The sequence below is a fragment of the Drosophila willistoni genome, chromosome 3R, assembly GCF_018902025.1.
Source record: "Drosophila willistoni isolate 14030-0811.24 chromosome 3R, UCI_dwil_1.1, whole genome shotgun sequence".
Taxonomy (NCBI): Eukaryota; Metazoa; Arthropoda; class Insecta; order Diptera; family Drosophilidae; genus Drosophila; species Drosophila willistoni.
In genome coordinates, this window is record NC_061086.1 from 28163422 (window position 1) to 28191345 (window position 27924).

Below are 27924 nucleotides of genomic sequence, written 5' to 3' on the forward strand. Positions count from 1 at the left end.
TTTGACAATAGAGTGAGTTCTATCTGACTCCTTAGATTATTGTTTACTGAGTTCAATATAGCCCCATCCCCATCATTTTCCACAACCACGTACATATATTGCACTTAAACACTGTCAAGTGGAGCTCACAGGGAGGGAAAAAAGGAGCAGAAGCTAATTTTTCTGCCTCTCTTGAGCTTGAGGCAGGTGCAACTTGGTTGCCATCGATAAAGTTAAGAATATTGTTCTTTTTGTTGTTTTCCTTGTATCACATTTCACACTTGTTCATTTTGTTTTTTGTTTTTGCTTTTATTGTCAGGTGTTACACACTGATTTTTGGCTGCCTTGCGGTGGCATTGCCAACCAATAACTGCTCACTGGGAACACATTGGCAATGGGATTTGTCCGACTGTTCCCATGTAATTATTTATTTATAGGTCGCCAAGGACAACGGAGCAGGCGCATGTTGATTTGTTGGTTGCCTCAGTAGCACTCTTGGACTTGTTAATGAAATCTCACGATGGAATTTACACTTGTTGTTACCAATTTTTCCAATTTTTAGAGTGAACATGATTTCACATTCACATCATCTTAAAATAAGAAAGATAAAAATTCAATTGTAAATCTTAAATTTTATATATTTATCTTAGAATTAGACATTATTTAACAATATCTATATATCTCATTTGATTGGCTTGTTTACCGGGTCATAATCCAAATTAGAAAATCATTGTTTAATAATGAAAGTCGTTTAAAAACAATTTGAAGAGATAATATATTTTTTTAATTTGACGGTTAAAATTTTTCAAACTTACGGATTCGTAAAGTTATAAGTTTTTAAGAATTTGGAGTAGTAAAAGCTAATCACGTTATACAAATAATCCTTAACAAAAATCAAACTACTGAAACCAGTTAGTATTTTAATAAGTTAAAATCATTAAATAAAAGTTTGACGAAATTTCCAAAACTATTCTAATTTGATTCAAAACCTACTGCATTTTGATGGTATGGTCTAACCAAGAAAAAGTGTGTAGTCGAAATTGTCAGGACATTCATAAATATCTTTTTAGAGGCCAAAAAATAAGAGATTCATGAAAATATTAAGACCAGTTTTAATAATTTTTTTGGGGTTATCTCTCGAAAATCCAGCTAAAAGAGCTTAGAATTCTAGATTGTTTATTCACATTTTTTGCTTTTATTGCTAATTTAGAACACTTGATCATATTGGCGACCTTTTTCAAATGAGTTAAATAAGAAAAGTTGTATTTTAAAAATATTATTATCCCACAGAAACCCCTTTCGAAAGTTTATCAAACGGAGACCCTGTTCTTGTGGGGTCAATGGGTTGAGAGAAAAGCTTTTGCACTCTCTTTCTCTCTCTCACACACACACACACACACACACACACACACGCCAATTGACAGTTTGAATGGAAAACCAAACGGCGGTAACGTTTCATTTTGTAAATATTGGCCCGATGGTGAAGCACATGGGAGTGCGTCCAGAGTTGAGAAACTCTTCAATGCGCAGGAGCATGGAGAGAGAGCAAGTGTCCTCTCATCGTCACCCTCTTGACACGCCACGTGCCGAGCTGCGAGCGGAACGGAGCAAAGGCAATCTGGCCAGCGGGCACTTCATTTGTCCAAGAAGCTTTGTGGCATGCGGGCGTGTTATTCAGCCGGAAAATGGGCGCGTAAAACTGATAAATAAAAAGCATAAAATAAGAAAACAGAAAAAAAGAAGAGAAAAATAGAAAAAAAGGAAAGAAAAAATCGGCTCAAATTCTATGTGTGTGTCGGTGTGTGTGTGTGTGCGAAAAACAGAGCAAACTCACAACTTCCGTTAATCGTTAAGAGTACACCATCCGTTTTTGAGATCCGTAACCCATTGCCAGGCTATGTGTTTAAAAAGTGCGTGAAATTGCAAAGAGAAGAAAATAAGGAAATTTGCGAAAAATTACAAGATTCAAGCAGTCAGAATGCTGGCCAAACGATTGGCAAATAACAGCCAGCATCAGTACTGGTAAAAAATTAATCTAACCGGCTAGCCAAAATGCATAAAAGTGAAAGTTAAAGTTGTTGTCTTTAAATAAAAGCCAATTAAAAGTTCAAAGCACCCCCCAAAAATAAATATGCGAGGCACGAGAAGTTCATGGAGCTCGAGTTGGAGTTCGAGATGAAGTGGGGCAAGTGCGGAGTGCGTGGTTGGTTTGTGTTGATGATGATGATGATGATGCATCATCGTTGGCTCAGCGGGTGGTTGCAGCTGTGGTGCTTCCTTCTATAGCGGCGGCATTTCAATTTGCTTGTTAAATCAATAGGAATCGAATTTCTTTTTGGGGGTTTCTTTCTATGCATACTATCCTGGGTATATAAGCGTTAATTTTATGAGAGTTGACGTCTAAGTAATTACGATATTCCTGCCACAAGTTTGCACAAGTTCTATTCTCTCATTTTTTACTGTCACTGTGTTCGTGTTGTGTGTGTGTTTTGTGTGCTGACTGCAGCCAATGTGCGCGCAATTTGGCTAAGAGCCGTTGCCGCCGCCGCCTGTAGGTAGGTCAAAAGGCGCAGTCAACACGCCAACAAACATAACACGGCAGCCACAGCCAATGCGGCGGCTAGACCTTTCTCAGTCTCAAGCGGAAGCAAAAAGCCAAGAACAACAAACAAACGAAAAAAAAAGCAACAGCAATAGCAACAACAACTGTTGTAGGCGGTTTTAGCGCCAGTCGCAAGTCAAATTCATTAGACTTGGGCGTGGGTCCACCAAAAAAAAAAAACAAAAAATAATAACCCAACAAAATAAAGAACCAAGTGAACATGCCAAGCTGCGGCCACGGCTATTTCCCTCTTGTTTATTCCTTTACCAAACAAAAAAAACTGTATATTATAAAGTTCATATTTAGTCTAGGTTTAGCAGCTTTAGTTAAATGGATTTTCACAAATATTGTGGAAGCATTTTTTGGTTTATATACAAGACCACAAATATTTATAAAAGGCTTCATTTAAATTTATTTCAACTTCTTTTACACTTTATCCAGTCGATTAGGAATTTGTTTTATTTTTATTTAAATTACTTTTTGAGTTTTCCATTAGGTTTAATAATCTTTTGTAACATATAATACTTACAACGGGCCAACGGGTTGTATACGTAATATACATAAAGACTTTAAATAACTTCTTTAAGCTAAAAGCCTATCATATTCTTTATTTTATTCTCTTTAATTCCAAAAAGGTACATTTCGATTTCGTAGCCTTTCGTTTCTTTTTTTCTATTTTCTGTGTTCTATTATATCGATTTGTCGTCTCTTCCTCTAAGAAGAAGGCGCGGTGGCACAGGCAAAAGCTAACCAAGAACGAGCCGGCTAATAATGCTCAGTAGGTCAGCGCCGCGGCAGTTTGAAGTGCGTTAGAAGCAACAGTGGCTAGAGGCAGTAAAACGAAAAGGAAAACTAGCTCAGCCAGTATCAGCAGAAGAAACTGAAGACTGAGGGGGTTGGCTACAACTTGAGGCATATAAAAATAGCAGCCCTGCTGCCACACGAACCTACACTCACACACACACAAATACACACAATGTAAACTTCAAACGCGCTTGGCCTACTTTCTGGGTAATGGGCTGGGACGCCAACTCATCCATTTCAACTCGTACCCCCAATCCCCATTCCAAAGACCAAAGTTTCAACGTCCTCGCCAGACCGCAACCAAGTTAAATGAAGCACATACACTGCAGGGGCATGTCCACAAACAAAATGACCAACTGGCAAAAAGGAATGGCCATGGTACATACAATCAGGCCTGGCCGGGGCTGGCAAGCGTTAATCATACGCATCGTGCTTCAATCCGAGTAGAGGGGAATGTAAAGTCAATCAGCGTTTAATTGACAGCTGCAGTCAATGGCAGACACATCGACAGCCACAGCCACAGACGCAGTCACAGTCACAAAGGCACAGCAGCAAGCCATTTGCAAAAATTGGTGACCAAGAACCTAACCACAGATACTGAGTTCGATATGCTATTAGTAAGGAGCACAGATGAGAAATGATTGCCGACAACTTTGAGAAATTTGAATTAAAGTTCTGCCTTCCTTTTTAACCACAAGTTCCTTTTTGAGACATATCCCTTCTGAGTTGGGTTGTGCAATGTTTTTGGTGTGCCTTCTATACCCAAATGTGTTCATTTTCAATGATATTTTTGATAAGTTCAATCTTATTTGATAAAAACAATTATAATAATATCTTCCGGTGTAAAATATAAAGGTTGTGTTCCTTAAGATTGTTTATGTTTATTTTTTTTTTCATACTTCAAAAAAGCTCCACAAAGTATGCAACATAAAGTATTTGAAACTTCTCACACAACTCCAAGCATTTCGCACGGCATTTTCCAATTAGAATTGCCAGAGGATATGTTCTTGTACCCGCAAGATGGGATAAGGAATGGGTTGGGAATGGGTGCCAAACATGCGTGGCACGTGAGCAGCAAAGTAAACATGCTAGTACCATACCATATTCATATGTACACACACACACACACACACACACACATGCATTCATGAAGTTGGGTGTGTGTGTGTGTGATGTGTGCTTGGTTGTGCGTCCATGTGCGTGTGTATGCATGTAAATTACGAAATCGTGCAAAAAAAGGTGCCATTAAAAAAAAAAAAAGCGCAAACACATACAGAGAACAGAAAAAAATGGTTCAAATGTGGCGCATTTAGTTCACCGATTTTTAAATACCCTTTAAAAAGCATTGCTTGACACAGCTATTTTTCCATCACTCAATTAAACAAACTCTTTACGAGGGTATCCTCTTGAAACTAATTACTGATAGTTGATTGTGTTAATATTTGTCTAATTGTCCACTTTTGGAGAGTTCAATAATATTGCTAGATAATTGGTTTTTGTTATAGATCTTATCAGCGTGCAATTAGTTTAATCTATTCTGGGGAAATGCATGTTATTGCAGATATATAGTTTTATATATAGTTTTATTTGATGGTAAAGTTGTGATATCATTTTATGGTTTGAACAGAATAAGGAAGAGGAACACTTACTTCACGCCCGTCACGCAAATCGCCATCACTCTGACACTCCTCGACCTCCAACTCAGGCCTCGCTAACCCCTCCTCCCCTTTCCCCTTCCATTCTCTGGCGCAATCGCGCATTGCGTATACGCCGCGTGCTCTCTGGCTAAGTGGTTTTTGGATATAATTGCAGGTGCGCTGTGTTGTTGTGGGTCCCGTCGTCGTAGTGGTTGTTCTTAACGCCCCGCTCCCCCGCCGTCGATGTCGATAATAATGTGGCTGGCGTTGGCAGTGCCAGGAGCAGATCCCGTGTCAGTTCCCGTGCCAGTCCCAGGCCATAATCATCATTTGAATGCGGTGAATAACTCTAAACGCAATAAAAATAATGCGAACAACAGCAACACCACAAACACTAACAACAGCAACGGTAATAGCAACAACATCAGTTCTCATCATTGTCACATTTGACGTAGCAGCAGCAGCAGCAGTAGCAATATCATAAATTTCAACAAGAACCATAGACTTTTGCCCCACACCAGCACCACCCGGATTAAAAGGCCAAAAAGCACGCAAATTTTTCGACTTTGCGTCATGCTAGCTACAAGAAGAACAACAACAACAACATCAAGAACAATAGCAACAGCAAGAGCAAGAAAAGAAGCAGCAACAATAGAAAAAACAAAACCAGCAATTACAACATCAACAACTGCCACATCAGCAATTACAACAATATGGTTCTAAGCACCGAATGGTCTCAGGTGGAGGTTATCGATCTGATCAATGATGGGAATGGCCTTGGGTTCATCCTTGTTGGGGGTCGCAGCACAGGCGTTGTCATCAAAGCCCTAACACCTGGGGGTGTTGGGGAGCGCGATGGCCGCCTACAGATGGGCGACCATCTGCTGCAGATTGGCGAGGTAAATCTGCGTGGCTTTAGCTCGGAGCAAGTGGCCACAGTTCTTCGTCAGACCGGAGCTCAGGTGCGTCTGATTGTGGCACGGCCCGTGGAGCCGACGGCCATCGATTACCAAACGCTGGCCAGTCATGCGCCTATTATACCAACTAAGCTCCTCTCCGACCCGGAAGAACTGTCGCGTCATCTCTTTCAGAACCCGAGCTTTGCCACAGCAGCAGCAACGGCGGCAGCAGCAGCAGCAGCCGCAGCAGCAGCATCCACTGTGGGTGGGCCATCGATGGATGTGACAAGTCTTGTGGGCCTGGTGCGTGGCGGACCCACTGACGATGAGCAAATGGCCCATGTGCCTCCGCCTCCATTGGAGTCGGCTGTCAGCGGAACGCTGCAGCTTGGCGAGCTGGCGGATCTGGCTGATCTGCCGCTGCCGCCCATTCCGCCGCATTTGGCTAGCAGTAATTCAGTGGAGGGCAGCTGCAGCATTCGCCAGTGTCCGCGCGACTTGGACATTGTGCCATTCTCCATATTATCGCCGCCGCCGCGGCTCTCCCTGCAGTTGTCCTTGGATCCACATTGGACTACTGTCTCCGGGGAGGAGGAAATGCAGATGCAACTGCAGCTGCAGCAACAGCATATTGAGACTGTGATAGCCGGCAAAAAGTTGGCCAACGATGACGACGATGCCTCACCCTCTCGCTCGGCCTCAGCGTCTGCATCGCCCTCGTACATAGACTCCCCGGAGACAGAGACCTATGTGGTGGAGTTGCACAAGAATGTCTATGGCCTGGGCATTACGGTGGCCGGCTATGTGTGCGAGGAGGAGGATCTGTCGGGCATCTTTGTGAAAAGTATCATCGAGGGCAGCGCCGCCGAGATGAGTGGCCAGATTCAGATCAATGATCGCATCGTAGCCGTTGACGGGCGTAGCCTGGCGGGCGTGACGAATCATCAGGCCGTGGAGCTGCTGCGGAATACGGACATCGAGGTGCATTTGACGCTGGAGCGCTTCCTGCGTGGCCGCAAGTTCGAGCATCTACAGGTGGCCCTCACCGAGTTGAAGGGCAGCGCGGGCCCCTCCGCCGCGGGCGTCGGTGGCAACGGTGACAACGATGGCGATGCCCAGTCCCAGCTCTCGATGCCAGCGTCACCCTCGATAGCCACGCTCAGCTGGCTGCCGCCCAAATCAGTGGACGCCGACTCGATTGCCACCGAAGGCGGCGGCAGTCAGCTGCCGTTGGAGTTTGCCGACCTGCCCTCCCGGGACACCGTGGACTCGAATATGTCGCACGTGTTGGACCGCAGCGACCACAGTGCACCGCCAGCTCCGTCAGTTCAGCCTCAGTCCCAAATGGTGCTTGCAGAACCTGTCACAGATCCAATCCCAATGGCAATGGCATCGACCATTCTGACCAATGGCCAGGCCGATGATAGTGGCAACGACACCGACGAGCAGTGTCCAGAGCCCGAGGCTGAGCCAGAGCACGAATCGCACGAATCGCAGACGCCTGGCCAAAGTCGGACGCCCACCAATGAGCCGGAGCCCATTGTCAGGCTCAAGGGGGCCAGTCCCAGCGCCGCATCTTTGCGTGTGGCCTGGAAAAGTGAGTTTCCCGAAAGTGAAATATTAGTTGCCGAAATAAATAAACTTTCAGGTCTAGGGATCAGCCTGGAGGGCACTGTGGACGTGGAGTGTGGCATTGAGAAGCGTCCGCATCATTATATCCGATCGATCCTCGAAGATGGGCCAGTTGGCAGGCAGGGGATTCTGCGACCCGGTGACGAACTGCTCCAGGTGAACGAGCACAAGCTACAGGGACTCCGCCACATAGAGGTGGTCAAGATTCTGAAAGAGTTGCCCGCCCGTGTTAAGTTGGTGTGTGCCCGAGGTACTCGTGTGCCCTCGATCATAAATACATCACAGAATCCAGAGGCCTTTGAGACGCGTAGTCTCCTGCCGGGTGGACACCAAAGCCTGCAGAATCTGTTGAGCAAGGCACAGTCGGAGAGCTCACTGTACACATCCAGCACGGCAACGCTGACGGATGCCGCGGCAGCCGGCGGCACTCATCAGCGTTCCAAATCGCTGGAGAATGTATCCGGACTGGCGCTGTGGAGCTGTGAGGTGACAACCGTCGACATTGAAAAGACAGATCAGGGCTTCGGCTTCTCCATTCTGGACTATCAGGATCCCCTCGATGCGGAGGGCAGTGTAATTGTGATACGTGGCCTGATACGCGGTGGTGCTGCAGAGGCAACTAACGAAATCTATCCGGGTGATCGTCTCATTAGCGTTGGCGAGCACACATTGCAAGGTCTCGAACTGGACGAGGCGGTGGCCATACTCAAGGCCATGCCGCCGGGCAAAACGCGTCTCGGCATTTGTCGTCCCCTTTCCACATCGGATAGTAATAGCAACATAGCCTCGCCTCTTGGTGATTCGGCGAGCACGTAGTGACATCGCATCAACTGGACTCCACCCCCTTCAAAATGGATTGCAATCGAGGCAAATCTCAATGTGTAAGTAATATATACAAAAATTTAAATAAATATTTTCCATCTGAAATTGCTCAAAATTTGATTGCCCATTCACAGAATATTGCATTTTGTTTATTAATATAACAAATTTTTCGTTTTCATTTTCTGCCAAAAACTTTTCATTCAATTTGCCAGATTGCTGCATTCATTCATTGGGATTGTTGCAGCTGTCGCTCAATTGTCAATGTGAATACAAACTGAGGCATTATTAAATTGCCTTCTGATCCACCTGTCGCCAATTTCCGATTGTCTCGCTCTGTCTCTCTGTCTGTCTGTTTGTCTGTCACTCGCAAATGCTGCCAGAATCAAAATCAGTCATCTATAAAGTCAAATTCATTGCTTTCATCTTGTGGCGTTGCATATGCGCTTTTCCGCTTTAATTGTTGGCCCTTTCTGTGTGACCGCCCCAAAGTCACTTTGTTCATAGCCACCACGCCCCTCTTTAAAGGGCACAACAACAAAAAAGAGAAAAAAAGAATGGAAAAAACAAAAAACTTTTATTGCCTTTGTCAAATTGATGACCGTTGTGAGGTTTTTGCACATTTGAAGTCACGATGAAGCCTTTTTCTTTGTTTCTACCTGTGGAATGGCATGGCATGGCATGGCATGGCAGGGACCCGCTGTCCTTTCGAGTGTCTATCTATATTTGTGTCCATATACTCGCACAAATGTGCTTCGAGACCCTCGTGTCAGTTTGTCCCTTTGTCAGCCACTTGTTGTTGTTTTTCTCGTTGTTGTTGTCAGTCCTTCAATATACATTTTGATTGCATATATTATGAGAGAGACAGAGTGAGAGTCGTTGAATGAGGCATTTATTTCACATACATCAAAAAGTTTTTCACGATTCGCCCTTAAAAACAAAACAACCAAACAAATTCACGCTAAATTTTGAATAATTGAAAAAGCATTTAGTAAGCTTTATAACAAAATTTGTTGTCTGTCTTCAAGGCAATATTCTGTCTTGGAATTGATGTTTCAATTTAATACAAAATTTTCATAAACTTTATTTAAAATTAATTTTAGAAATTTATAAAATTTTCTTAGTTTATTATTCGATATTATTCAGATGATAACATATCATTTCCATGTTGTCTCTATTAAACGCTCTTCCTACGGCTTTTTTCATTTCAAATATATCTTTGTCCCGAAGTTTTTAAAGAAAGATCCTTTTTTCCAAACGAAAGATGCTCTTTTTTAAGTACTTGCAAGTAAAAATTAGATGGTTACTAAAAGGTTGTATATAAATCTGTTTTCTCTATATTTTAAATTGTCTATCAAGGCTTCAACTTCAGCCTTTAAATTTAAATGTTTTCCATATTCGTATTCATTTAATCCATTTTATTTGCATTGATTTTCTTGTCTTACAGTTTATGTGATAAATGGTCAATAAAATTGAGTTAGACAGGCCGAAAGACTTTCTTCCTTTTATGTGTGATGATAATAATGTGAAGTCGAATAATTTATGGTTAAGAAAATTCCAAAATAAAGCTGTTAGAGTTTAAAGTTTATAATGAAGTTTGCTGCATCTCTAGAGTCCAAATCAGATGGGCAAAGTCAAAGAGTTTTGCCAGTTAGTTTATTAAAGTTAAAATTTAAGACTTTTCACACACACAACATGCAAATTTAAGAAGTATTGACAATAAAGATGAAGAACTGGCTTAACATATGTTGTTAGAGAACTTTGAATACTTATGACGGCACTAAAAATATATTTCAACACCTCGAACTTTGCCAGGGCACACATATGAACAAGGCCAAGTTACCCTTCTTAGCCTCAAAACACCCCAAAAACCCCCTTCTTGGCCAGCATCAACGTCTGAGTGACTGCGGCTTTTGTCGTATAAATAATTCATGCGTAGAAATAAATACAAAACTTTGAAAACACTTGCCATGGCTGATGCTCTTGCTTCCTGCTAAGGATAAACTGCAAATTACCACTAATCTCCTGGGGTCAACAGTGTGTGAATGAGAGTGTATAGTACGTGCGACTTATGTGTCTACGTGAATGTGTGTGTGTGTGTGTGTGTCGTATAAATCTCATAAATAGTAATTTTGTTAATTGACTTTGTTGTCCGGTTTGTGGGCCATTCTTCTTGCTTTTTGCCAATTGCCATTCATCATTAACAATCTGTCCAACTTATTTAAAAATCATAATTTGCATGGGTTAAGAGCATAGATTATGCATATGGTCGAATCAAAGCAAGAATGACCTCTTGCCATATCAATATGCCTAAATGATTTATGGGAGTGGCAATATCAGTGGCCATGGCCGTGGCATGTGGCACAAGCAGCAGCTGCTGTCGTTCCACATATACTAGAGAAATAATAGAAATAATAAAATCTCTCCTTGGCTAGCAATTATAAAATTGTTTGCTCCAGCTGCCGAGGTGCCCGCCTGTCCGCCTGCCCGTCGCAATTCAAATCGCTGACGGCACTGAAAAAATTATATATAAATATATACACACACATTTCTATATGTATTTTTCCTTCTTTTTGCTCATTGTTGTTTGCCAGCTTAATTAATTGCCTATTAAAAGTGTTGAAAATTGAAAATACAATTTTGTGCTACTGCAGAACGTCGAGGGCGAAAGGCAAGAATAACATTCCAGTTATGGTCCAGGTGCTGCGGCATGCCGTCGGCATATGAATTTAAATATTATATATTACATCAAATTGCCGCATCAGCAAAATGCCAACACACATTCATGTATGTATATTAAATATGAAAGATATAATACATAGCTAGCAATAAATATTGTCTTGCAAAAAGGTAAATAAAGCAAATATATGCAGAGACAGCTTGAAAATTCATTAATTAATAAGTAATTGATAGTTGCCAGTTCTGAGGATTATTACATCCATGTAGATCAGTTTTTGCTAGAAATCATTTTCTATATTAAGAATTAATTAAACCTATTAATAGAAAAGGAAAACAATTAAACAAGCGGCGTATGTTTGTTTTGGCAGTGTCAAAATTGTTGTAAACAATTTGAAAATATAATATTTTTTATGGTAAATGCGAGAATATTCCAGGAATGATTTAATGTTATATATAACTTCTCTTCAACTGCTGTTTATATGTGTCAATGACATTCTTACTTTATATAGTTTAATTTATCCTGCCTAGTAGGTGGTTAATTAAAAAACAGCTGACGTTTGCATAAATTTTGTTTTTTTCTTTGCGTGTTATGATTAAATTATTTAAAAAATGTATGAAATTTTCCATTGAAACCTTACGCGCTAAATCAGCAGTGTCTATTGTGCACAACGGGGCGTATGCGCAACGGGTGAATTTTGCAATTGATTCGACCAGCATTTATTTCCAGTCTGTCTCTCTCTCTCTCACTCTCTTTCGGTTAGTGGCACGTGGCAGGTGCCACCAGCATCAATGCTGGCAGCGCTTTTTATAACATTTTAATTAACCAAATACTGTCTCGCTGTGGCACAGAAATATTGCAGAAATTGTTTACAGTTGTCAGTTAAGCTGGCGACAGAAGGGACAGATGCAACACACACACACACACACACACAAGACAGTGGCATGTGGCATGAAATGCATTACAAATTATAAACAATTACATAACTGAATGATACAGAGGGCATTGGGCATTGTTGTCTATAGAAATAGTATAATAGACGCTGTTCAATTTTACAATATGTAAACACAAATTGTGAAACAAAAATAATAAATATCCGATCAAAACTTGAATATAGATGTGTGTGTGTATGGGTGTGTGTATGTGTATGGGTGCAACAAATGCGTGTTGCAATTGTCTTTTGTAAGTCAATTTTATGATTGGCATAAATGGAACAACAAATGATAAATTGTTTACTAAATAAAGAAATCAGAGAGTGCAGAAAAAAAATGGTAGAAATTTTCTTTCCTTTCTTTTTGTTTTTAGCAACTATTACATGTAATTTATATATAATATATATAAGCCGATGCATATAGTTTTCCTTTTGATTATCTGATTTCTTCAATCCCCTCTTGATAGAAATTTATCTACGCTTATGCCAAGAAGAAGTTTTGTTTTCGCAAAGCAATCTTTCATTCTTACAACTGATTACAAGTCATAGAAAGAAATAATTACTGTCTAACAACAACAAACACCAAAAAAATAGAAGGAAAAACTCATTAAAATGCAATGTACATATATACCGCAAAACATGCTGTCAGTAAGGATTCTAAGGCTCTAAGCCCACTCGTCTAGCAAACATATACATACATACATACATGCAAATCTATCAACGTCTGAGCCCATAGGGCATGGTATATATATATGAACGCTTAAAACACAAAACATTTATTTAATGCAACAATTGTGTAGACAAGTCAGAGATACTAACACTCTTCCGGCGAGAAAAATGAAATGAAGAAACAACAGGGCAACAGCATAATGTGCGCTATCTGTAAGGAAGTATGTACCCTTATATACAGTTATATGTGGGGTGTGTGTGTGTGTGTAGGGATGTAGTCATGTAACATGCCATGGCACTTTTACTTAAACTTTGTATGCAACGTTTGAAAAACAACAAGTTTTCTTATATCTTTTCGCTCTCATCTCTGTATCCGAGGCACTCTTTGACTCTCGTTGCAATGAGCTTTTGTTCGTACTCACATATCTTTCATTTTGTAACGCTGATAACAACAATTTGTATATGCATAGTATATGTACATCTTCATTTTTTTTTCTTCTTATTTTTGGCACCTCTTCACACAAGTGCATAAGTTTTACCCATCATACTAATTCCCATCCTTATACCAATTCCCCTTGCCATCATCATCATCATCATCATCAACATCAGCATCAGCATAATAATCGAGTGTATTAAGGACCTGCTGTTGATTTTTATCTGCCTTAACGCTTATGGCAGTTGATATGTACGTACGTACGTCAAGGGCTACGAGGCCGCAAACGCTTTAAAAATACATAAAAATTAACTGCTGACGCAATTCCCGCACCCGAGAGAGGCAGGCAGCGGAAAGCAAGGCAAAAGTATGAAAAAGACACGGCCCCGTGTGTCTCTGACGCATTCACCGCTCATAATTCCCATAATTGACAAAGCCACTAGACTTCCAAGTGCTCCACCTCCAATCGGCCTGCTCCCTTCAGACTTTAGCTCCAAGTGTTTCCTTATAAATATTTGACAGTCTTCGTGTTTGGGACGACTCATCAACTTTGATTTACTTAACTTGCTTAACTACAATGCAGTTGCCTCCAGTGGTCCTTCACTCTTATGTCCTTTCTTCCTCTCTCTCTCTCTCTCTCTCTCTCACTCACCCTTTTCGCCCAGGACATGTGCAACTGAGGCCTGCCTTAATAATAAATAGGATAAATAAAATTCTGGTTGCCTGCGGATGGCAGTAAGGTTAATATTGATTTTTTTTTTCTTTTCGTTTTGTTTCGTTTAATTTTTCTTTTTTCTCTGTCTCTCTCTCTCTCTCTGCTGCGAAAAACAAAGGGAAACATATGTTTTCATAAATAATTACACTCAGTCCAAGGAAATGTTTGTGTGTTACTTTAGCCTCGATTTAGATATACCCTGCTTATGACATCACAAGAGCTTCCGGGTTTTAATCTATTTATAAAAATGCATAACAAAAGAATTGGAACAATAAAACTGAGAAATGTGTCTGGAGTGATGCTTTTTTTAAACTAATTGAATAGTTGCCTTGGAATATTGTAATTTTAAGAATGTTGTTGTACTAACTTCAAATCTCTAATGAATTTTGTTTCCAAACTTAGCTTAAGGTTGACTAGAACCCTTGAGTTTCTGCTCCTTCAACTAATTCTTATAAACTCTTTCTAAGTGTAGGGTAGAAATCGTTTATGAACATGCGCTTTGAGTTTGTGTGTGTGTGTGAGAGGTTAGCCAAGTATTTATATATATATATATTACCAATAAGAGAAAGGGACTTAGATCAACAAGCTTTCTAAAAGTAATTCCTATCTTGACATTTCAAAAATAATTACAGAGAAATACATCTGCGCTCATATGGGCAACAAAACACACGCCTAATGGTTTCGTTTTACTTTCTATTTCCCCCCCTTTCTCACTCCCTCTCTCTCTCGCTCTCTCTTTCTAATCCTGGGCCCATTTACAATCATTAGTTTGATGCGTGATTTCAACTGTAATCCAATGACATGCAAATTGCATGCATTTCTGTCTGGGCGAACTTTTAATTGCAGAGCAAAACCCACTCAGCTAACATTCGTTACTGCCCTTGGCCATTTTTGCTCTCCGTTTGTTTGAATTCAGACACTGCGACTGGCAGATAACTACATGTGTACATATATACACACGTAGTTGGGATCCGTAGTGGGCCCCATTGTGCATGCAAAGATTACCGCATAAATGCACTTGCAGCCAACCCACAGGGCCCAAAAGCCTGCCCACATATCTCAGCGATCTCCCCCCATCCCATTCCATTCAGCTTGGTCTCATGCGTCTGCACACCACAGTTCAAAGTTGACGCATTGTCAATACAACTGATGGAGCAGCAGATGCTGTTTCTCCTACTATTCCATCGCCTCCTCCTGCTGTTGGCTAGCGGCAAACTGCCATAACATTTGAATATACAAGTGGAGTGCAGATGATGTGATGAGCTCTTAACCCAAAGATGGACAAAAGGAGAGCCTTTATAGTTTATTCGAAATTTAAATCCACCGGAAATTAAATTGCACATTTCAACAACGACTATTTTGGTTTTAGGTGAATGCTCTACAAAAGTTATGTACTAGCAAAGTTTATCGAGGGTTCATATATTCAAATTAAACTGACAAATTAAACATAGTTCATCCTCTTTGAATCTGCCACTCATTTGATGGTAAATCAAGTAAACGAAATTCCACTTGAAAGCGAGAAAAGTCTTGATTATTGGCATCTCATTGGGTTAATAAATACTTGTTGTCGTTTTTCTGTTAAGAGGCGGCAAAAGTATGTTTTTGATGTTTCTGCCGTTGGCCTTTGAAAGTTTAGTTACTGTTTGCGTCACCCAACTTTAATAAACACACCACACCTTCCCGTTCCCCTTCCCCTTCCCCTTCAAGACTCGCCGGGTAACATCCTTGCTTGCGTAGCATTACGTGCTTTTCATGCTTTTGTGTTTAATGTTATTTCACAGTTATTGTTGTTGCTATCAAAGCGAAGCGAAAAACTCCGCCGACAATGGGAACATGTAAAGATGACTACTATGTAGTCATAAGTATAAGGTATTGAATGCAGATGTGTAAAGACGTAAGGAAAATGATATACATATCTATGTAGATACATACGTAAATACTTATATTCATATATGCAGATATATACATACATATATACACATAAATTACGTATACGCTACGACAAGTTCAATCAAAACGGAAAGCAGCTCTCTTACTCCCACCCTTTGAAAGACTCCCTAGCTGACGTTATTTCTCCCTATCTCTCTCTCTCTCTCTGTCTCCCTCTCTCTCTCTTTTTATCTCTCTCCCTTTCTTTTTTCCTGTATGTATTTATATGCAATTTTTCTTCATCTTTTATGTATGTGCGCTGTCGTCGAAGCAGCTTCAGCGGCAACAGCGGCAGCTCCTGCCAGCCAGCCATCCTGCCATCCTGCCTGCCATTCTGCCTGCTTTTCATATCCTTTCGAGTGTGCATATACATATATATTTTCTACTTGTCAGCCCAACCGCCTCTGCCGTTTGCATATGTAAGTCGCTGTAATGATATTTGTTTGTTTGTTAGTTTGTGCCTGTGCGTTGAAAGCATTGAAATGTTGTTTGTCAAACATTACCACCATCAGGCCAGGCTTCCAGTCACCCAACACCCAGAAAACTTGTGCACTTTTCTAATGGTTAGCCCTGGGGCGGGCGGGGTACTTTGAGGCCCAGAAGAGCGAAGACGCATTACAACTCGCTTACAACTCGCAGCATGATTCAATTACCACGTGACTGACTCGAATACAGTTTTTGGTTTGAAAAATTTGCATAGACATCCTCAGGCATTTCGTTGCTTTCTCGCATCTATGCAATTGACATATATATATGTAAGTATATATAGTAAACAATAAGTATTTCTTTGAATTCAATTTTATCTAGCGTCTCATTCCAATCTCTTAAGACAAATTTCGCTTGTATGTATGTTGAATATTTAGATTTAAATGCCCCAAAGGATTTTGTCTTTGATTTGTGCTTACAAATTTTAGCCTAAGCCCAAAAGCGTCATTTCCAAATGTCCCAAGTAACACACACACACACACACACACACACCACGAAACTCACATGCATATCAGATCTGTGCGGCTTGATTGATGATGATACGAGTAACATGCGTCCCACCAGTAGGAACTGCCGGGAAGCTGAAGCCGGCGCAGCCACAGAGACTTGAATAGTTAAGGCCATGCAGACGTGTTCACTTCTCGTCGTGCACATTATCCTGGCACCTGTCATGGGCCAACAACTAGACAAATTCTATTATTTGTAGGCACACATAATACCACGACACTCACACAATTACACCTAGGAATACATGCACAAAAACAGAGACCAAATTGCATGTCTCATGCTAGAGGAACATCGCCCCAAAGTTGCTGAAAACTACAGTGAAACTTACTTGAATAGGTTTCATTTTATAATAAAAGGAACTAAGGTTATCTTAAAGATGGAAAGTTAATTGAAATATGACTAGTAAATAAGAATATATATGAATCCATAGGCGTATCTAGGGGGGAACATAAAGTATACACGATATTTAAAGGTAAAGTTTAACCAATTAACAGCCCCATCAGTTGCAAATCTGATGTATCTATTGTGTTATCATCTAACTATAGGACCTAATCAATTGATAGTGACTGTATTTGATAATTGGCTTAAAATATACTTGCCAATTTTAATGATTTGCCCTTTAAAGAGCAGCATGTCTCATGACATGACATGGCAAAACATTTAAATGACAACAGGCAGTTAGTTTTTTTCCCCACCAACCACAATGACAACCAGATTAATGCAATCAGTGTGCCTAATGCTCTCTCTTCCGTACAGAGGATATTGCATTATGTTTTTTTTTGTGGTTTTTTACACAGCTTGTTGTAAATTAAAATTGATTTTGTGTAAATTAATTTCATGTAAGCGGCATTAAATTGGCTCTATACACCCCAAAACCCTTACTTTCCCCTAATGTTTTATGCACACACGCATAGTCCAAGCACATTTGATGCCCGATGTAGCGATGGTCGACCAAAAATTTTGTCCCAAATTGCTAACTGGGTCCAATTTTCGACCTCACTCTCCCTCTCTCTCTCTCAGATTCTCTTTCCCCAAAGCTATGTCAGTTGTTTACTTTTTGGGTGCCTCTACTGGCTATGTTTGCACTTCATTTTCATATTTAAGTTCATTTATTATGCGAATGTAATTAATTATAAAGTTTAACGCGCATAAATTCAATGTTTCAATTTTACAGACGACAGAGAGAGAGGAAGATTACGAAAGAAAATATGGGCAAGAGAAGGTTAATTTAGTTTATTGGTAAAAGTAAAATAATTAGCTTTCTATAGTGGCTTGAAATTGTATAACTTTACACTAAAAATCTTATCTCCAAAGCAAGTTTTCCACCAAATGTTGACAGATCTCTTGGAATTGGGTGATGAAACTCGCAGAGAGAATCACTTTTAAACGAACTTGAGGGTTATAAATTTATAATGCTTGCTGACATTAGACGGTCACACGGTTTGCTTGAGACTAAATGATGATACCGCCAATGCGATGCTGTTTGGCTTGCTGGCTTGTTTGGATAAGGATGGCAATGACAGTGACAGCTGTTGCAGCAGTGCCAAACCAAATCACAAATACAAACAAAGAAACAACTTACACATTTTAATGTGGTTCTATCTTTTTTGCTTTGGTGGGTGTATATACTATAGCATACTTTTCAGCGCTCGGATCCCAAACCAAACCAAACCGAACGAAAGTAAAAAGTAAAATCAGCTACCCAGTTGCCAGTTCGCAGAACGTAAATTATGCAACATGCTTTTAGGCGGGGCAAACAGCAAGAAGCATTGATATCCGAAAGCAAAAAATCCCCAAAAAAAAAGCAAACAACAACAACAACAAAATCATACTCAGATTGCAAAAATTGAGATGAGCACAGAAACAAAAAACATTTCAGGCTTTGCTTTCATTTATTTATTTCGGCTAACCCTTTGGGCCAGAGCTACTCGTGTTCATATATTCATATATAAATGTAGATGTATATCGAATACAGGGCCGCAATGAGTCCGCGAGGCGCCTGTAGTAATTATTTATCTAACAAACAATGAAATTTAGTTTTTGGTAGTAGAATACTCTTGTTCAATGAGATTTTATCGTCCCAGATTCACAAAGTGAAGATATTGAGCAATTTAGTTAACGTTTTTCAATATATTCTTAGTCAAATTGCCTTAAACTGTATTTTGATTCATTTTCAACTGATTTCAATCTATTTATTTACTTGTATTCGTGCTTTAACAATGTTTAAAACTATATATTAGTATTGAAATCTTGAAAAAAAATCGTGCCCATTTTTAAATCATTACAATTTGTTTAGGTAATATTGCTTAAATTATTAATTTTTGAGGTTTTAGTGCAAATCGAAACAGAATTACTCAGGGAGATGCCAATCCTGCTCCTGCTGCGAGGCAAATCCTGCACTGTAGCCAGATACATACGTTGATATGGCATAACTGGCTTACCCATATCAACACATTCACTGTGTATGTATGTATGTGTGTGTGCGTGTGTGTATGTGGGTATATTTGATTGTCTGCATGTCAATTTTAATGGCTGGCCATGAAAATGAAATGCAAGCAATGAAAAATTCAAGCATTTCAACATGATGGACACTAGAGCGCCGATAATTTATAGTCTGAGCATTTATAATAATGACAGCAACAACAACAACAACAACAACAATAATAACTACTAAATTGAAACCCTTTTGTCGTTGCTCCTTTTCTTTTTTAAGGTCTTTTATTTTTTTTGTCAAGGGGTTGAACCAAAATTTGTGCTTTGACATATCGAATTGTAATTAAAATGTCATTAGGTTACCTTTACGTTTTGTTTTTTTGTTGTTTTTTGGTTCCAATTTTATTTTCCAAGTTTGTTTGTCTATTAATTATGAAAAAATAAATGAAAAGGAGAGGGAAAATTGAATTTGTTTTGGGCCCCTCTGGTTTTAATGTGAATAGCAGCAACAAATTGATTAAATGATTTTCTTTTACGAGCATTTTTATGGCTTAAGCCGACTGCTACTGGTCATTGTTGTTTGTTTTCTCTTTGTTTTTGTTGTTGTTGGTGCCATTTGCTATAATTGGATCGTCAAGTTGGCTATAAGTCGAGTGGGCGTTGCGTTTTATTGACATAATATTGATGAAAATGATTGACAAGCCAAGGCAATTTTGCACTCATTAAATTGTGCTCACAGAATTAACTTTAATTGCAGAGAAATTGAGAGAGAGACTGGCCTCAATTAACTTGACTAATGAAACTAAACACAAAAATAGAAAATTCACATCTATCGATTTCATAAGTTGGCATTGTTTATGTGTATATGCAAATGAAATGTTTAATTGAAATAATTGATTGCATGAGGGACACACATACATATGTAATCGGATTCTCAATTTATCGATGGTCAACAGGAAAGCAATAAGCTTCTTATGCTGACATACTAAAGTAGCGTTAAACAATTTGCAAAAGTGATGCTACAAGCAGATTATGTCTCTTCCTAACAGAGAGTGGAGTAAATGTTAGTTCTCTCTGTATCTGTTCAATGGATCATTTACCTCAGTTTACTTTTATTTAAGTTATTCTATTCATTTGATTGAAAACAAATTACAATAAAACTTTATAAAGAAGATAGAAAAGTTGAAAGAATTTGCAAATAGTGTGAATAATATTTATGTAGAAAAGTTATTTTTCTTGATAAACTACCAATAAGTCATGTTTGTATGCATGTATTTGTGTATGCTTGTATACGTGTGGTATACGTGATGAATGTTACGCATACGCCACCGCACCGCCCACCCCAAGACTTTTCGCTTTACTGAGTTCATTGCAAAAAGCATTGGCGTAACTCAATTTTGTTCGTCTTTTGATAAGCTATTTGTACGAAATTCGTTTTGAAAATCAGCATAAAAATAAGGTAAATTAAATTTATCTATGTCAATGGCTTGCCATTGGCTTTGATAAACTCGATAATAGCATTCATGGGCAAGTTATTTTAAGACCATTAAAGGCATGCTGACAAAATAAAATCCTTTTCTTTTTTGGCCACCATCCACCCACCCACCTACACACACACACACACACCAACACACAGTAAGGGAAAGACGTAATATTCCGGGGCAAAAGAAACTGGGGCCAAAAAGGAAGGCAAACGACATTTGCAGATAAGCTTGTCGCATTCCTTTTTTTTTTTTTGGGCCACTTTTTTTTTTTTGCCCTTTATTTTGCTACCCGTTTCTTTTGGACATTTAATAAAAGTTGCGGCTGCAATAAAACGACGACGACGACGACAACGTGTGATGGACAGGCAGATGATGACTAGTAGAGGGGAAATAATAGAATAGGAAGGGGTTAAAGGAAATCTGTTGCTATGGTCAAGTACTCTTATCGTGCCACTCACATGCTACACGATGGTTTTTCGTTCCTTCCGTTTTCGTCCCCTCCTTGAAATCGGGTGGCCTTGGAGGCCGGGGAAATGGAGTTATAACATTTTTATGGGGAAATTCTGGCGAGCTGAGGCTCAGTCCTTGACAATAAAAATCACACTGCCACTGCCTTGGAATATCTTACTGACATGTCACTTGGAAGGCTCTCACACTACGTATATATTTTTGTTTTCTTCTATTTTTTTCCGTTTCTAGATTTTCGACTGTGTGTTGGGTAGGGGAAATATGGGCAAATAAATCATTTTATTGCAATACAATTTCTGGCCGACACCAGTCTAGTGGCCCCCTTTATTGTTTGCTCTTGTCGTTCTTTTGCTGTGTCACACAATAATGGCTACCGGATGTTTACCATGCCAGTTCCAGCTCCAGCTCCAGCTCCAACTCCATCTCGTGAATAGGACAAACACTAAAGCATTTTATGTGGCCATTGGGAGAGCATACTAACATACGACAAACAAAAACCTGACAGTTTCACGTTGCTTTAATATTAATAAGATTGGGAGGCTGTCAATATGACATGGCGCCAATATGCTGTCGCCGGAAGTTGCCCCCAAAAAGACAAACGTCAAGGGGATGGGTGAGAGCGAATTCAGAAGTGAATGATATTTCATTGAGGCATTGGCAATACTTTGTTTTTATTATCGCTCAATTCAATCTCAGCGCCTTACATATGTATACATCCCACCAAAAGATAATATCCCAACATGGGCGTAGCCAGGTGGTATGTAAGGTTCCCTCCTTGTTCCCTAGAAAGCAAGTGGAAAACATTTCATTTCATGTATTCTCCAAGCAAAGTGTACCCCAACGACTTGCCGTAAATTATGGCAAACTGTCGAGAAATGTTTTTATATGTCATCTATGGGGAATATGTGTATGAGGTACGGCTAAGTATGAAACTATTTGCCAACATGTATAAATATTTATGTACATATGTAGGCAAACTCTTGAAGTCTTAAATTAAACAGATTTCCCATTTAAATTTTACTCTTTTTCTAACAAACAGTTTTCATCAGGTGAAGCGGATTCCAGATATCCATTTGAGTGAATTTTTCAATAAACCAAACCCTAAGGGGGTTTTCAATGTATGTGTATATAAACTGCTGACTACGCTCCTTCAAGTCCTTTTTTTTTTTTTTTGTTACATCGTGTGCGTTGAATGTGCAATTGGTTTTCTTGTTTCACTCTCTCTCTCTCTCTCTCTCTCTCTCTATCTCTCAAACAGTTTCATCTCCACTTGGTGCTGGCACCGGAAACAACAAGGCAACACTTACGGGCTCCTGGAAGCGGATATGTTGCTTTGATGCGCATCGACGGGTTGATTTTTGTCGTGTGGCAGTTTTTGTGTTTTATTTTTTTTTCTTGTTTGAGGTTTCAAAGGCTACACGTGGACTCTCTTAAGTCAGAGATTTTGGTTAGGCAATTAATATTGTTATGGTTCTTGGCGGAAATTTAATTTAATTATTAATTAGCAGTGACCAAAAGGCAAAGTAACATGGGTCAGCTACTTATATATTATATCAGTTATTATGCTTATTAAACCAAGCATAAAGCCAATTTATTTTGTCCTTACCTTTCCCCACATCTGAAGATGATGTACCTTAATTTGACTTAAACTTATTTGCTCACGAAGCAAATTAATTGCATTTGAATTTTCCGTAAAACAAAAGCCAATGTGGCTCATTTATGGTGCCCAACAACAACAATAAGAAGGACACCAACTCCAAGACCAAGATCAAAGTCAACATCACAACGGGGTGTTCTCTGACCTAGCCACCTGTCCTCGACTTTACCTTTGCAGTCAAAGTTTTTGTGGCCTCATTTCCTGGGTAAAAGAAAACCAAAAGGTAAAGGAAAAGAGGTAACAAAAAAAAAAAACAACTCCGAAAAAGTGAACAAAACTTTGTCCTCAGTACAAATTTAGTACGCGGTTAAGCCCTTTCAACTCTTTCCCTTTACTCCATTCACTTCCTAGCCCTTGCCATTTTGAAACAATCTAAAATATTCATAATTGAAGTTATCCCCACTATGTTTGTATTCAAATGTATATATAAATAGGTAGGAACAATCATATATGCGTGCTGCTTGATTGTTTCGAACCTGCAATGCTGATGAGTTGGCCAAAAATAGTTTTGTTTAGTTTCTGACAGTTGGTTAACTTTGATTGACATACGAAATTGCATAGATAATTACATTAAAATTGGCCAAATGAACATGTAAATATAAGAAAAGTATCTTATGGTACAGATAATTAATTGGTTTAATTTCTAAAGATTTATTATTAAAGCATTCCGTTTATAAAATGAAAACCAATGCTGTTTATAAGAGCAATTACTTGACTGTCTTGGCTAAATTTACCTTTGAGTTTGTCTCTTTTTTTTTTTTTTGAAAAATTACTGTCACTTGGCTCAAAAGGAAAATGCTCAAGTAGCCGTAACCGGGTTAGTCTTAAGAATCTGTCCATTGCCTGTTTCTTTATGGCTCCCATCTACATTTATAGCCCACTTGGACGGGCTATTAAATCTAATTGCCAGCAATTTTTAGAATCTACTTAGGAAATCATTTTTAATGTTTTTACCCTTCGTTCATGTCTTCTTCTCCCCTTTTCACTATGCTAATTGCAAATTAAAAAAAAAAAGAGGAGAATAAAAACTTCACGAGGAATCATCAAGGAAATCGCTTGCAGAAAGGTAAAAAGAAAACCTAAACACTGAAAACTGTGACAATGAACTAGGCCCAGAACAATGAAGTCGAAATTTTGCAATTTAAATTAACATTTTGAGTGAATCAAATAAAAATGAAAGAGGCTGCTGCTGCGATAAAAATAAAAACGGGGGAAAAAAAACTGCCAAGCATAGCAAAGAGACTAAATTGTTTTATACCACCGCCCCCCAAAAAGGACACCCAGGACAGGAGTCACAATAATAAAAAAGAAAAAAACAAATATAAAACCGGACAACACATGAGCAGAGAGGACCAAAGAGTGAAACGGACCAGGTCCTGAATGGACAACAACAGCCGCATAGAGCGACCCCAAGCCAGATTTGCATAACACGTTGCGGTAACGTTACACGAATCCGCATCCCCTGTTCTCTATGGTGGGGGAGGGGTGGGCGTGTGAGATTCCTTTATGCCACCTTTGCCATCCTCTGATTCCACATTGTTGTGGTTTTTGCTTTGGTTTTCTGTTTCGCTTTGCTAGGATGTTTTGTTGTCGCTTCTGTCCTGTCTACTCCGGTTTCTTGTTTTCTCTTATATTTTTTTTTTAAATATAAAATGTCAACACAAAATGGCATAAAAAGTTAAAAAGTCACCGTAAAAGGCTTAAAGAGTCTTGCATACAATCAGAGAAGTAAAATAGTTTGACTTTTGTAAAGATTTCGAAATGAACTTCGCATTGAACGCCAAACGCACAATCCATTTCATATACCTGCATATGATTTTTAACCTGGTCAAAGGGATAACTCGAGGCTGTTCAAAACAAAAAAAACGAAGCAATAGCAGCCAAACAGCAAGGCAAACAAAAGTGGCAGAAAAAAAGCAAAAAGCAGCGAAAAGGCCAAAGGCGAGGCATCATCAACTAACACACACACACACAGATACACTCGCACACACACTTACACCGAAAACATATAGCCAAGCAACTTACTCTGATATCTAGGATAACTAACATACATACAAGTATAAAATTTCACACTCTGCCACACACACACACATGCTAAAGCAAGCAGAGAGAAAAAAAGGATAGATATCTATGGATAGAAAGAGAGAGCAAGACGGTAAAAAGGTTTGGGGAGGGGCGGGGAGATGGTTAGAGGCTACGTAAGGCAAATGCAAATACACAAACAATGTCGGTGAGGGGCTACAAAGCCAAGCTAAGGAGGTTTTTGGTAAACAAATTATACTGCCAGCTCATACACCCGCATAAACAACACATAAACATACACACACACTTAAACACACACACACACAAGCACATACCTTAATACACTTGAAGGAAAAGAAATGGAAAAGAAAACTCTTAATAAATTTTCCTTCTAAATTTGAGATTAATAACAAAAAGGAATGCAAATTAAATTTTTAAAATACACTAAAAATTCTGTATTTCAGTAGTTTCTATCTAGATATCAAATGCTTCCTAATATAATATATCCTTTCGCTTTCTAATATAATATATCCTTGTGATAATAAATCCTTGTGATATATTCCAAAGATATAAAGCTTTAATAAACAAAAATTAAATGAAAATAAAATTGTTTTAAGCCAATTTTGAGAGACTTAAATGCAACACTTGCATGAAAAAAATGACATATTTTCTCCAAGTGTATACATATATGTACATATGTACATTCATAGGTATGTACATATATATGCACATTTGTTGCCCCAGACCCAGGACATTCATAGTTAAAATTTAGAGAGACAGCGCCGAGAGATTTGGCAAACAGCTACAATATTCCAACCGCCAACAGTAGACCATTGCCTCGGCATCTCTGCCCACCTATGAGTTCCCCCTTCCTTGTCCTCGTCCTGTTGCGTTAATCAAGGTTCACACAATCGACAACAACAACAACAACAATAACAAGAACAAGAGGCAATGCCAAGTGAGCACGTGCCAAAATGGGCATGGAATATTTTCAGCTAGCTTTTATTTCTAAACGACAATATTCAGTTTTTGTTTTTTTTTTCTGTTTTTTTGGCCATTTGTTGCTGCTGCATTAGTTTTTTCCGTTGATTAAAAAATTGTCAAGCCCATTCTTGCCCCTCGTTTGTCCTCTATATAAAGGAATATATGTAGAGTATTAAAATCGATGGGGTCTGTGCCATATGTTTGTATGTATGTATATATATAGGCAGGCCATTTTCTACGACATATCCATTTCGATGACTATCATCAGGGTCGTTTTTCTTGGTGGGTGGAGGGAGTGTAGGGGGTTTTGTGTGCTGACCCTGGCAAACAAAGAATGGGGTGCTTGTTGAATACTCATTTGGGTTAATAACAAATGAATGAATGGCTCATTATATAAAATTATACTGCCAAGTGGCCAAGTGTTAAGGCTAATGATCATACATTGTACATATGAAGAGGCTTATGGCTCTGCTAACAAAAATTAAGCAAATTAATTATGGTATATACATATACCAATTGCAATGTTCATTAATTTGTGAAATATATATAAATTAAGGATTCGCCATTTGGCCAACTTGATGTTGAAGCAAAATTTCCTAGTTGGCAACAAATTCAAGGATTTCAAAATTATGTACAAGTATTTAGCCAAGAAGCCATCAAATCGTATCCTAATTAACACAAATGAGTCCTGCAAAGACACTCTTCTCTCAGTTTTGTTTAGGTGAGGATTTTCTTAGCTTAAATTCGCCAGTTTTAAGATTAGTTCCTTGACATAATACCAAAATGTGATTAGTAAGGAAATAGAAGATTAACAGAAAATTCATTATAACTTACAAGAATCAAGTCGCAAGTCTGTATAATAAATTCTATAATATATAAAGTACGATTAGTTCAATTTTTTAGTTGATATATTTATGCAATTGTTTACTCTCATTCATGAATAAATTTCTTACACTCTAACATTCTATTTTTTTGAGTTATGTATTTGCCAAACCACTAATCGAATTTTCATATGTTATTCCCATTTATATATATATATACATATGCTAACAATACATATACATATATATTTGCAGATTATATGACCCTTATATATCAGCCATGTGAGAGAATCAACAGCCAAAAACATTTTGCAGCATAAATCAACGGAACTGAGCTGATGACAATTTGTATATAGGCTGTATACCTAACCACTGCATGGAATGGAATATCCGTAGATATATTATAAATAATAATAAAAACTTATGTACGAACCACACACACACACACACAACCACAGAGACAAACGCATACACACATCAAACTATTGTGGTTAAAAAAAAAAAATTAAAACTAGTCAACATTTTATTGATGGCAATGCAGAAAAACGAAAACATCAAAAACTAAATACATAAATAAACAACTAGAATACACACACACATACACACAGATACACTCACACAATACATTCATACCGAATGCAGAACAGAGATTCTAAACTATATCACAAAATGGTAATATCAATAAATTATTAGTAACAATTTCTATGGGCAAAATACTGACCTCCCCCGCAGTCTAACCAACCTGCCCACCTGTCCAATCTATTCTGGCCACAAAAAAACGATTAAATCGGCTGATGTTGACAACATCAAAAGTTGTCAGACTTTAAATTACGAGAAGAAAAAATTAAAATAAACAAACAAGCAAAAAACAAAAAAGAAACAAAATGGCATAACAATTTTCAATTTTATTATGCAAATAGCTGTCTCTGCATGTATTTACCCCCCTCTCTCTCACTCTCTCTCTCGCTGTCTCTCTCAATCCTTTTCACGTACATCCAACAACAATTTAGCCGACTGTAAATATTCCAAAGATTCTTTTTTTATTGTCCTTTTCAATTTCGTTAAAAAAATGTGACATAAAATGGTTTTTGGCTGTGGCAGTGGGCGTGGTCGCGGGGATGGTCAAGAGTGTTAAGCTTTAAGTTAAGTAGACAAAATGCATTAACATTTTTTGGAATTGTAAATTATGAAATGCAAATTTCAACCATAAGAAAATTGTACTAAATGGGCAAATAATTTCATAACATTAGATATGCAAATATGCGAAATTAATGTATATGTATCTAGAATTACTTAAAAGAAAAACAAACAAAAAAAATTCTATGCTTATGAAGAA

The 27924-nt window shown here is 38.7% G+C and overlaps 1 protein-coding gene across 3 annotated transcripts; it reads left to right on the forward strand.

Moving 5' to 3' along the window:
• Positions 1 to 1770: 1770 nt before the first annotated feature.
• LOC6648205 (patj homolog) lies at positions 1771 to 27892 on the forward strand. 3 transcript variants are annotated; one of them, XM_002069542.4, is made up of 4 exons: positions 1771 to 2001; positions 5198 to 7518; positions 7570 to 8434; positions 26844 to 27892. In XM_002069542.4, exons 2-3 carry the CDS (start codon positions 5736 to 5738, stop codon positions 8367 to 8369), a joined length of 2583 nt encoding a protein of 860 aa, XP_002069578.1. In that variant the 5' UTR covers positions 1771 to 2001; positions 5198 to 5735; the 3' UTR covers positions 8370 to 8434; positions 26844 to 27892. The 3 variants fall into 3 exon arrangements, with proteins under 3 accessions (XP_002069578.1, XP_015032851.1, XP_023034280.1); XM_015177365.3 differs by having other exon boundaries at positions 5198 to 8434; XM_023178512.2 differs by having other exon boundaries at positions 1771 to 1889; positions 5198 to 8434.
• Positions 27893 to 27924: the final 32 nt, after the last annotated feature.

Excerpts from the sequence above, each read along its gene's own strand:
- LOC6648205 (XM_015177365.3), top strand. The coding sequence starts at position 5,736 with ATGGTTCTAAGCACCGAATGGTCTCAGGTGGAGGTTATCGATCTGATC.